The sequence below is a fragment of the Lacerta agilis genome, chromosome 4, assembly GCF_009819535.1.
Source record: "Lacerta agilis isolate rLacAgi1 chromosome 4, rLacAgi1.pri, whole genome shotgun sequence".
NCBI classification, from domain to species: Eukaryota; Metazoa; Chordata; class Lepidosauria; order Squamata; family Lacertidae; genus Lacerta; species Lacerta agilis.
In genome coordinates this window covers 7,414,800-7,426,932 of record NC_046315.1, presented here as the reverse complement: position 1 = coordinate 7,426,932, position 12,133 = coordinate 7,414,800, and the positions used below count along the sequence as shown (strand labels likewise).

At 46.9% G+C, this 12,133-nt stretch overlaps 1 protein-coding gene and 2 non-coding genes across 3 annotated transcripts; all 3 read right to left on the bottom strand.

Moving 5' to 3' along the window:
- Nucleotides 1–2,525: 2,525 nt before the first annotated feature.
- RPS3 (ribosomal protein S3) lies at nucleotides 2,526–10,285 on the bottom strand. The gene is made up of 7 exons (XM_033145977.1): nucleotides 10,153–10,285; nucleotides 8,567–8,697; nucleotides 7,092–7,185; nucleotides 5,724–5,818; nucleotides 4,806–4,993; nucleotides 2,958–3,154; nucleotides 2,526–2,600 (listed from the first exon to the last, which is right to left on the bottom strand). The coding sequence occupies exons 1-6, from the start codon at nucleotides 10,180–10,182 to the stop codon at nucleotides 2,961–2,963; spliced, it is 732 nt and encodes a 243-aa protein (XP_033001868.1). The 5' UTR covers nucleotides 10,183–10,285; the 3' UTR covers nucleotides 2,526–2,600; nucleotides 2,958–2,960.
- Nucleotides 5,138–5,287, bottom strand: LOC117046166. The gene has a single exon (XR_004426530.1). It is a non-coding gene; the product is annotated as a small nucleolar RNA SNORD15 (small nucleolar RNA).
- Nucleotides 6,892–7,040, bottom strand: LOC117046167. The gene has a single exon (XR_004426531.1). It is a non-coding gene; the product is annotated as a small nucleolar RNA SNORD15 (small nucleolar RNA).
- Nucleotides 10,286–12,133: the final 1,848 nt, after the last annotated feature.

Sequence of the window (12,133 nt, the reverse complement as noted above, 5' to 3'; positions counted from 1 at the left end):
TTAACCTTAACCTTGCCGTTAACCTTCCCATTTCTTTTCTCCCTTTGCGCCGAGGCTCCCCACTGTTGACATTCCCTTTTACTGGAGTTAACATTGGCAACTCTTGGCCCTCACTAGCAGCATTCGCGTAGTAAGGCAAGGAAGCAAAATAAAATAAAATAAAATGCCAAGAAAAAGCCCAGAGGTGGGTGGCCGCACGGCATTGGACACAACACATGGGCCTTACAGTGAACAATTCACACACTGAATCCTGGTGCTATTACACACTTTGGGAAGAGGGTCTGGGTGGGGAAAAGAACAAGGGGAAGCGCAATTGTGAGATGACTGATTTGTGTTATGTGAATGCAAGTATCAGATGCCTTTATTTTCTATGGTCGCACAAAACCTTTTGTCGTACGATTTGTTTTTTGCAATAAAATATTTTTCGGTGACTCCTCCCGTTGTTGTTTAGTCATTTAGTCGTGTCCCAGCAATCTGTGCTGGCACGTAACAGACATGTGACATACAACAGTAACATGTCTGCAAACCCTTAAGGTGGAATGGAAATCTCAACACATGGACCAGAGCACGCCAGGCACTCCTGTCTTCCACTGCCTCCCGCAGTTTGGTTAGACTCATGTTAGTAGCTTCGAGAACACTGTCCAACCATCTCATCCTCTGTCGTCCCCTTCTCCTTGTGCCCTCCATCTTTCCCAACACCAGGGTCTTTTCCAGATTGTCTTCTCTTCTCCTGAGGCCAAAGTATTGGAGCCTCAGCTTCAGGATCTGTCCTTCCAGTGAACACTCAGGGCTGATTTCCTTCAGAATGGATAGGTTTGATCTTTTTGCAGTCCATGGGACTCACAAGAGTCTCCTCCAGCAACGTAATTCAAAAGCATCAATTCTTCGGCGACCAGCCTTCTTTATGATCCAGCTCTCACTTCCATACATCACTACTGGGAAAACCATAGCTTGTAACTATACGGACCTTTGTCGGCAAGGTGATGTCTCTGCTTTTTAAGATGCTGTCTAGGTTTGTCATTGCTTTTCTCCCAAGAAGCAGGAGTCTTCTAATTTTGTGACTGCTGTCACCATCTGCAGCGATCGTGGACCCGTCCTAAAGCCCTTGAATTTAGCAGGGCTTTTCAAAGTATAGTCTGGCCTCCCACAAGGTCTGAGGGACAGTGGACCGCCCCCGTTGAAAAAGTTTGTTGACCCCTGTTATACACTCTGATTTTTCTTAAGCCAAGCCATACACGTTGGCAGCAATCTTATTTCCCATGGGACTGAATTGCATACAATACACAGTTCATGCTGTCCCCCCGGACTTGTGCACAAAGCAGTGACCAAACGGGTCACCACAAACCGGCTATTAAATCGATCAGGGGGGCTGCTGCCTGTAAGCAAGTGAGGGAAGGTGTGCTGGCCACACAAGACAGCAGCCCTGATCCAGGGAAGACTTGGGACAGGCTGGGCAGCTGCTTTAGAGACTTCCAAGCAGCAGCTCCAGCCAAAGTATTTCTTGTGCTGGGGTCCTAGATACTGCCAGCACCCACGAAAGCAATCTGCGGAGTATGCTTGGCTTCGATCTTGCCTCGCCTGCTAGCCTTAAGCAAGTCAAGGGGTTCTCAGCCAGTCTCAGGATCTGCACAGCGATGGCAACACCTGCCTGGGTGGGGTGTGAAAACAGCACACCTCCTCCTCTGCCCGTGCAAATCCTTCCCTAGCCAAATAGTATTATGCACCCACAATAAGGGAGGGGTCAGGAGGCCTGGGGGATCCTCAAAATTTACAGAAATACAAAATGGAATAAATTAGAAGCAGAAAACACCCCAATGAAAACATAGCACGCTCAGCGGTCACACAATGCAGACTGAAAATTAAAAAATCTGAAAATTAGGATGTTCAGCTAGACCTGCATGAACTAAGGCATGACTGGCTAGTTGGCACCCTGGAACAAGCACATTCCACACAGACGTTTTGCTGCAAGAGAACGAGTGTCAAGTCAAAATGGCAGCAGGTGTTTCGCTTAGGAGTCAGACTAATTCAAGTTTCCCACCCCTTCTCTACTTCTATCGGTTTTACAGGGATCCCTGCAAAAGGGTTAAGAAATTGCTTTGATTCATACATTGATCTCAATGAGCTAGGATTGCTCACGTTGCTAACATCTAGGAAGTATTCCTCCAATGGAGTTTGCTTGAGCTAGTGACGTCAGCACATAAATTTGATTTGGCAAACCGTGCTGGAACACGGCTAGAACGCAATTTCTGGTTGGTTGGAATCTCAAACAGTTACAGAAAAAGGGGCAGAAACTAAGCAGCGGCTGTAACCAATGGGGGAGAGCAAAATCACTATCCCTTCAGCTTGGAGAAGACAGAGGTCGGTGCTAATGAGAATGTTCATTGATCCTTTTCAACACATGGGTGAGACTCAAAAGGTGAAACCAGAGTTGGGGGTATCAAAACGAACAAAACTAGAAAGTTTCAGATATTGGTTGGCCAGGCAAAAAAAATAAGGTGTGCAGGTAACAGAAACAACCTCCAGCATGTTGTCTTTTTCTGATTTTATTAAAGAGATATTTGTACAAGACACCAAACTCTTTGTTCCAGATGTTTTTAAACCTGCAACAGAAACAGAAGAATTAGTGAGTGGGGAGTTAATACCTGTACCATGAACACAATCCCTGGGGTTAACGGCCTGTGTTTTATCCCTGTAAAGCAGGTACAGGGAACCTGTAGCTCTCCAGAGGTTGACGGACTCCTGCTCCCATGAGCCAACAAGGCCAGTGGTGAGGGATGATGGGAGTTGTAGTCCTGCAACATCTGGTGGACTGCAGCTATAAAGCATTAAATAAACCCGATTGCCCTCTACGAAACGCTAGCAACAACATGCAGCCAAGAAGTGCTGTATTTTACACGGTGGCTCACACCCAACGTTTTCTCCCAACAACCCGTAAGGAGTAAAGCAAAGTGACTCACCCCTTATGCCGTGGGGACGGGCTGCGGCATGGGGGGCTGCTCTGGCTTTGTGCCTTTCTGCTCCGAGATGGGGGTGGTGGGCAAGATCTCCTCCTTGGGCTCCACAATGCTGACGTGGTCTGGCAAGGGCTTCTTGGGGCCAATCTTCCCGCTTGGGTCCCAGGGAAGCATGATTTTCACTTTAATGCCCAGCACACCTGGAGGAAAAAGGAGACACTGTCAAGAAAAGCAGCCTGGGCAGAGAGACTCCTCTGGCACCCACAGCCTAGGACAGGGGTCCCCAAACTAAAGCCCGGGGGCTGGATACGGCCTTCTAAATGTGGCCCACAGATGGTCCGGGAATCAGCTTGTTTTTACATGAGTAGCATGTGTCCTTTTATTTAAAATGGATCTCTGGGTTATGTGGGGCCTGCCTGGTGTTTTTACATGAGTAGAATGTGTGCTTTTATTTAAAATGCATCTCTGGGTTATTTGTGGGGCATAGGAATTCGTTCATATTTTTTTTCAAAACAGTCCGGCCCCCCACAAGGTCTGAGGGACAGTGGACCGGCCCCTGCTGAAAAAGTTTGCTGACCCCTGGCCTAGGACTTCATTCTGTCTTAGTCTTTGCTGTCCTTTGCAGAGAGAGACCAATCAGGCAATCCCCCTTTCACAGTATTAGGGGGTTTGATGTTTCAGAACATTGTCCTCTCACACCTCTGCACCAATGTATGAAAAATAAAGAAACAAACCAGAAAGGACCCTTGAGACACTTCTGCAGGCTGGTTCAGAGGCCGTGAAACTGACCTTTCAAGGAGTTACAGTTTCACTGCTCCCCTGCCCCAACACATGATGATTCCTTCCCTTGGTTTGAGGCAAACCACAGTGTGCAATTTTGTCCCAACCAGCAACTAGGCCCAAGGTTGGGGAACAATGGTCTAAACCACTGAGCCTCTTGGGCTTGCCAATTGAAAGGTCAGCGGTTCCAATCCCCGCAACGGGGTGAGCTCCTGGTTCTCTGTCCCAGCCCCTGCCAACCTAGCAGTTCGAAAGCATGTCAAAGTGCAAGTAGATAAATAGGTATCACTGCGGGGGGAAGATAAATGGCATTTCCGTGCGCTGCTCTGGCTTCATCAGAAGTGGCTTAGTCATGCTGGCCACACGACCTGGAAAAACTGTCTATGGACAAACGCAGACTCCCTTGGCCAGTAAAGCAAGATGAGCGCCACAACCCTCATCATTTGCGACTAGACTTAACTGTCAGGGGTACTTTACCTTTAGGATAAGAAATGAGTTTTTTTTTAGCACTGTTAGCAAGACAGGTGCAAGCTATGACAAAACAGCAAATTATTGTTTGCCTCAAACCAAAAAACTGGTAGCGGTACCAGTAAGTCCAAAGGTCCTTGAAGGCTCAATCATCTAGTGCAGGAGTCTGAAACCTTAGGTCCAAACGCAGCCCTCTGTATCTGGCCCCTGGGATGTCTCTCTCCAGACCACACCCTTCACTGGCCCTTGCTGTGAACTCTTGATAATGCCCCTTGTTCCCCTGGATTCAGGGTAGAAAGGGACATGTTAAGAGTACACAGAAGGTCCCAGTGTGCAGATGTAACAACATCCCTTGTTCTTACCGCTTTTGCCTCTGGCCCCCTACACTTCTGGCATGTGGCCCTCCAGAAGGGAACACTCAAGGAGGCTGGGAAGAGCCAAAGGTTCCCCGCTTCTGACCTACTGCCAAACCATGGCTTGACGCAACATGGGAACCAGCCCAGCTAGACTATGAAGCAGCGGGGGGTTACAGAAGGCCCAGAATCTTTTTAGGAACAAGGAAGCCAACTGGGGGCTGCCTAGGAGATTGCCTGCCCCACTCACCCTGCCTGAGGAGGACGTGGCGGACAGCTGTGTCGACATAGTAGTTGACGGGGTCTCCGCTGTGGATCATCAGGCCATCCACGAATTTCATGGACTTGGCTCGCTGGCCACGGAGCTTTCCCGACACCACCACTTCGCAGCCCTTGGCTCCACTCTCCATGATGAAGCGGAGGACACCGTAACACGCCCTAGAAGGGAAGTAAAACTCTCCGTTGAACTGCGCTGGGCGTTCTCCTCTGATCTATTGCTCTGGGTCGCTTAAGTTAAGCAGGACAACGTGCGCGCCCCCCAATCCCCTAGACTTCCAACATTGGACTTCATCCCCAACACTCCCTTCTCAGACAAATGCCTCAAGATCATCCAATGAACAGGACGCCTCTGTTGGGAGTACCCAAGCACAGCACCACAGAACGTGGCAGAGTGTGGTTTACTCCAAGCAGGATGGCGGCCGTTTCTGACTCGTCATCGTATCATCACTGAAGGGATTTTTCTTTCTTTCTTACAAGGGTTGCCATTCAACCACACTCAAGGAAGAGGCCGTACTTTGGGGGAATCTGGCAAGGTAGGTTAGCTTGAGTAGGAACAAGAATCTCACAAATTCATTGTGGCATAAATTTGCCCGGGTCAGGGTCGCCCCACTCTGCTCTCCCTTTCCCTATATACAACATCAGATTGCAAGCTCCGCAGGGCAGTGGCTTGTCCTCTGAAACATCACGCTACATAAATAATTTTTCCCATTATGCATAAGAGAAAGGAGCAACTGCACCAGTGCAGAGATGAGGGGAACTTTAAGGTGCATTAAGGTGGGATTTATTCAGGCCAGTGTGTTGATTATAAACTTCTGCAGAGGTACAATTAAAACTCCACCGTTACCTAAACAATATTGCAAAATGATTAGACTGAGTGTTGCTTGCTTACCTACGGACGGCAAGGCCCCCCAGAAGCTTGTAACGCAGCGACTCTGCTTGAGCAATAGCGCACAGCCCTCTCGTGGCCACTTTCTCAGCGTACAGCTGTAAAAGAAAGCAGGAACATTTTATCCATTTTTTGCAAAAGTTTAGGTTTGCAGGCACCGCTGTTGCTTTACAGGCTTATCTTCACTTTGCACTCATGAACTCTCTGAAAATACATACATGACCTTAAGGGTTTGTAGGGGTTTTCCTCCACTCCACAGGCTGAGCCAAGGCATCCCATAAACACACCAGTTTTCAGTGCAGGGCCCACTTACGCTGTGCCTTGTGCAGTGTCATGAAGATGCGTTTTAAAAGCCAGTTTGGTTCCAGAACAGTTGGCCAACTTGGAGATGCCACCGTTGAGACGCTTTCAAGGGTGAAAAGTGTCTACGGAAAGCTCAACCAAGTGACTCAACCTGTTTGGCCAATACTGGGCAAAAGCATCATTCCGGACATGCCAAGCACAAAAGGGGCAAAGGGGCTAAAAACTTAAAAAGAAATTAACTGTAAGAGAGATTCCCTAGAGGGGCATATACGCAAGAGATGGAAACGTAGCACTAGCTGAGAAGCTAACGGCTGAGAACTTCTCTTAACACAGCCCAGCACCTTCCAAATGTTTTGAACTACAATTCCCAGCATCCCCAGCTAGCATGGTTGTTGCATAAAAGTAGATTCTTACAGCTTTGTACAGCTCACTAATGGTTAACATAGGTGTTTAGCGAGTCCAGCAGCTAAATGAAACTTGAAAGGGTAATTAAGTTCGCAAATTTGTTTTAGAGTCGCAATTCTGAACATGGTTAGGGGCTTTGCTAATTTTAACCCTCATCCACCCAGAAGATTTGAATCCTCTGACCTTTGCAGCCAATGCTCCAACCTAGCCTCCTGTAACCCTCCAGATGTTTCGGGATCCAGCTTCCATCAAACACAACCTCTGGCCATACTGGACTGACAGAAGTTGCGGACAACTGACAACCGGAGGGAGGGTGGCTGGCTAGACAAGGCTGCTCTTGTCTCGGAAAAACAAACCCCATTCTCGTGGCGTTAAAAGGTGAAAGCAATCGCTAAAAATCACATCAGCCTAGATCAATAAATCGAAACCAGTTTGAGGAAATACTTCCCAAACCTTGACTCGCCCTTCTCAGACAAATGCCTCAAGATCATCCAATGAACAGGACACCTTTGCCCAAGCACCCACACACGGCACCACAGAACGTGGCGCTGTGCTGTTTACTCTGAGCAGGGGGGTGGCCATTTCTGACTCGTCATCAGATCATCACCGAAGGGGGAGCTTGGCACACAATAAGCAGAGAGTGAAAACTGGGGCAGCCATTACCTCAACGCTTCCCTCGGGAAAGCCAAACCGCTTCTGGACAACAGCAGTCAGCTCACGAATACGGCGCCCTTTCTCGCCCAGAACATTCTGAGTTCTGAAAGAAGAAGCAAAGGCAAGGCGTTAAGTCTTCACTTAAGATGTTCAGATATTTTAGTCTACATTTTGAAATCGCTGAAATAACATGGGGTATTCTAGGAGTTATCAGCACTGAGAATGTAGGAGGCGGGTTGTTTGATCCAGTAGGTTTTTCCCCTTTCAGAAACAGTGTGTAAAAGCAATTATTTGTCCCTTCCTAACTCTGACACTGCCAGTTTCTTTTAATATAATTTAATGTTGTGTTGTTATGCACTGTAGTATGAACTAAGTGTGTGTTGTATTCCTCTTTTCATAGAATAAATATAATAAAAAAACACTGCCGAAGTTTAACACATTAAGAGATGTTAAAGGAGCTGATCATGTGAGTGTAGGCTGAGCAAAAAGCAGCCCTTGGGTCACCAAGCAGGTGGAAGGGTCTGCCATTTTTTCCCCACACCGAATTATTTGCAGCAGATGTAATGGAGGCCTAGCTCTTAATTAAATCAATTTTATTATACAGTCCCTGACCCATTAACAGGAAGGATAATAGAATTTCCAACATAAAATGAATTGGAAAAACAAAAACACACATTTTAAAAAGGAACTAAGCTACACTTAAAACTGATGAATCCCTCATTAATTTTTGCTGCGAAAAAACCTGGAAATTCTAGAAACATGTTGTTTGACCCAACATGGATTAGATTTCCAGGTACAGCGGCACTTAGGCCACCCCTACCCTCACAGATCACAACTCCAATCAGCCTCAGCCAGCATGACCGAATGTCAGGGACCAGTCAGAGGGCATCAACATGCAGAAGGCCAATCTAGATCAGTATTTCACCCTAGAGTTCATGGAAAAGTACTGTCTGAATCTGGATCTATAACCAAGTGAGTCCAAATGGCTCCTGCGCCCGTGAAAACCACAGCAACTCTTCTGATCCAACTCAAACATTCAGGAAGAAACCATTCCTATTCAACAGGAATGCAGTAAAAATGCAGAAGAGGGGCTGCAGTGGCAGAGCGCATGTTATACATGCATAAGGTCCCAGGTTCAATCCCTAGCATCTCCGCGTAGGGCCAGGGATATTCTCTGTCTTAACCTCTGGAAAATCCCTGCCAGTCAGTGTTGACAATACAGGGTTAGATGATCCAATGGTTGGCTTGGTAAAAGGCAGCTTCCTATATTCCAACCCCAACTTCGCATGCTTGGGAGACTGCAGATATGGTGGTTTTCAAATACATGAGCCCTACATTTACAGACCCACCCAATTTTCCTGCCTGTCTGTAGTAGGTACTGGCTTAAATATTTCAACTGCCTCCTGGATTCAGTCAAACCACCCTATATGAACACACCGCCAGACTTGAGTTATCCCACCCCCAGACACATAGATGCAAGTCACCTGGTTGCAAGGATGATGATTTCTGTCCTGGTTGGGGTAACTCTGACCTCCACGCCAGAGTAGCCATCTTCAGCCAGCTCCCGAGTCAGGAATTCATTCAGTTCAGCTTTGAAGATACCATCAGCCACAAACTATAAAGAGCAAAACAGATTACGAGAAGCCAGCAGCAGTTTAACCCTGCAAACCCCAGGGAAAAAAATCTCGTTTAAAAAATAATAATAATCTATAAGCAGTTACAGTACCATCTGCTGGGCCTGATGTGCACCAATCCTGCCCAGTGCATGTGCAGCATAACCAAAAGGCTCAAAAATTCACTCAGTATGGAGATGAACTTGATTAAGAACCACCCAGGTTTCTGCCGTGACTCTTGGAAGAACCTTAGCTAAGTGATATAGAGTTACACTTCCAGAGTAGTTTAACAATCAATCCATCTTCGCAGGAAACTGGGAACTGTAGTTTTCTACAGGAGAATAGGGGTGTCCTAACAATTCTCAGAATCCTGAACAAATTAGTTCCAGGATGCTTTGGGGGAAGCTCTGACTATTTTAAGTGGTATGATCCTGCTTTCAATGTACAATGTAGATGGGGGTGCACAAACACACATTTTTTCTGGATCCTGCTGTCCATAAAACCGGGTTGCAACTTTTAAAAAGAAAACTTTTAGCAGAAACCTTGTACTTTTGTCTACCGTGCCACGAAGGCAATGTACTACCCTGTCACAGTACACTCGGGAGCACTGCCTGTTTGGCAGCTGCATGCAACAGGAAAATAATGGTTTAGCGACACTAAAACAGGATGCACCCCTGCAAGAAGTCCCCTCCTCCTGCAAAAACTCCTGGTCATCCAGGACTTCATTTACTTTCCCAGGGACACCTCGGGGAGAAACCTAGGAATTGCTCTTAGCCCTGACAGCTCCACAGAACCTCCACGTGGAAAAGCAGCATACCTGCCAAAAATGCCAGTCACCGAGATACTTCTATTCTCCCCAAAGGGCATCTAGCCGAGACGACATAGAACCTTATTTATTTGGGAATAGGAATTTGGTACTAGATTGCCGCTGCTTATACTTTTTCCATTTAAAAAACCCTTTTTCCAACACTTAGGGCGAATCTCAGCAGCGAGAGGCCTTGCGTTGCGTGCAGAAAGCCCCAGGCTCAACCCCCAGTGGCCCCTCCAGGTGCTTTTTTGAGGGTCCCCTTCCCCAAAACCTGGAGAGCTGCTGCCAGCCAGTGCATGCAATATAGGCCCAGGCGGACCAATGGGCTAAGTGGGGCATGGCGCAGTTTCCTGTGTTCTAGATATACTCCTGGGTAAACCTTTGGGGGCCTCGAGGGCCCTTCTCTTCTCCCCCAGCCCGTCCTGTCCAGGGCCCACCCGGCCTCTGCCTTGCCGCCATGTTCTTCAAGCCAGGCCCAGCCGGGAGAGGGGGGAGACCGGCCTCAATCCACGTCCATCCGCCGGTCTCGCCCCGCCGCCGGCCCCTCCGGAAACCTCAAACCCCGCAGCACGGCCCTCTGCTCCTCATCCTAGCGTCATTTCTCGGCTCCCGGCCCCGCGGCTTCGCACCGGCTCCCGGGCTCCCTCACCTTTCGCTTCTTGGAGATCTGCACCGCCATCTTGAGCCGAGCAGCCCGGGCGGAAAAGAGGCCGCTTCCGCCGCCGCGGAGGATTATAGGGCAGGCAGGCCGCTCTCCGTTGGCTCGCGGGTGTCACGTGCGGGGAGCCGCTCTGCATGCTGGGAAACGTAGTTGACGTTCCTTCGCAGCGTGGCTCGTGGCGCATGTGGGATTTCGTCGCGTCCCTTCGCTGCTTCCCATTGGTCCGTGGTGGTCACCATAAGTGCATCATGGGAAATGTAGTCTTTCTGCGTGTTTTTAAAATGAAAAGGAGTTTGGCCAGACTTTGCGAGGTCGAGGAGTGAAATATTGTTAAACGAGCGCAAAAATAATTCTTTTATATATATATATATATATATATATAATTTTTTATTATTTTTTACACTAAACTACTACAATACTACATTTAAACAAACATTTTCATACATTTTCCGTTTGGCTTGCAAGCCATGACTTCCCTCAATCCCTTCACATGGCTTTCTAAATTATACCTTAGCATTATATTTCTTTAATCAACCATTGCTTACATTATCAAAAAATTCCTTCTTATTTTTACTATCATACTTACAATAATAGTTCTACACATTAACTACAAAACTTCTTGAAGTCCTATTAGCGTATTTAATTGTAAATTGTCTTTTAGATAGTTCGTAAACTTTAACCAGTCCTTGATGAATTTCTGGTCCCGCTGCTCCCGGATTCTTCCCGTCAATTTGTCCATTTCTGCATATTCCGTCAATTTCACTGTCCATTCTTCTTTCGTCGGTAATTCTTCTTGTTTCCATTTTTGTGCTAGAAGAATTCTAGCTGCAGCCACTGCGTACTGGAAAAGTCTGATATCCTTCTTTTCGCAAAAATAATTCATAGCAGCAGACATAGCTGTGCGCATTAGTCACTTGAGGGAAGTATGACCATATAATGCAGGCATAGGCAAACTCGGCCCTCCAGATGTTTTTAGGACTACAACTCCCATGATCCTTAGCTAACAGGACCAGTGGTCAGGGATGATGGGAATTGTAGTCTCAAAATATCTGGAGGGCCGAGTTTGCCTATACCTGATAGAATATGAAGGGCTAATAGTTGGGCAAATGAAACCTCCAGTAACAGTGGCAGTATACCTTTAAGTACCAGACGGCAGCGACAGCCGGCAATGGAGAAGCTGTTTGTGTACTTGCATTGGCATCTGGTTGGCCTCCTCCAGAGTAAACAGGTATTCCGATGCAATAAGAGGAAAAGCTGCCACTCCACTAGTACAGCATCTGTTTTCAACAATTTCAGGTAAGAGGTGGGAGGAGAGAGCCCGGCTTGAAACCCCCATAAAGCTGCTGCCGGTCAGTGCAGACAATACTGAGCTACATGGAGGTCAAAGAAGCAACATGGGGCTAAATTAAATCTGTCTTTGACCCCTTAGAGAAGGATCTGAAATATTTTCCTTGAAGCCCGAATATGTTTCATTCTGGATTGTTTTATTTGATGTTTTGATGTGCTGTAAACCACTTTGAGGTTTTTTTTCCTTTAAAATATAAGGTGGTATAGAAATGAAATTAATAATAGCCGCCTAATAATAATAATAATAATAATAATAAATTTCATTGTAAAAAAAAAATGGTGCCTAGCTATTTCATTGTGCTGACCGTAACCTAGGTTTAAGGTGCCATATGGCGATTAGCTTCTGTATCTGAGTTTCCAACACTGCTCTGGAACTCTTCAATTCCATGATTCCGTGTATCTTTTTTAAAAGAAAAATTCAATTTATGACCACAATGGGGCAGTCCCTTCCTGCAGAATAAGACTAATGCTTTGCTTAGCCAAACTAGACACATTTTCCATGGGGGTGGACGGACTCTGTGCTTCCTTAGAAGGTGATCAGGGGCTTCCTCAATGAGAGGACAATCAAGAGAGAAGATTTCCTAGAAGACAAGAGGCCCACAAACCTCTAGTGACGTACAGC

Coding starts and splice junctions, on each gene's coding strand:
- RPS3 (XM_033145977.1), bottom strand. CDS start 10,182: ATGGCGGTGCAGATCTCCAAGAAGCGAAAG. Junction 7,186..8,566: donor ATCATCATCCTTGCAACCAG/GTGACTTGCATC, acceptor TTCTTCTTTCAG/AACTCAGAATGTTCTGGGCG. Junction 3,155..4,805: donor CCACGTCCTCCTCAGGCAGG/GTGAGTGGGGCA, acceptor TTTTTCCTCCAG/GTGTGCTGGGCATTAAAGTG.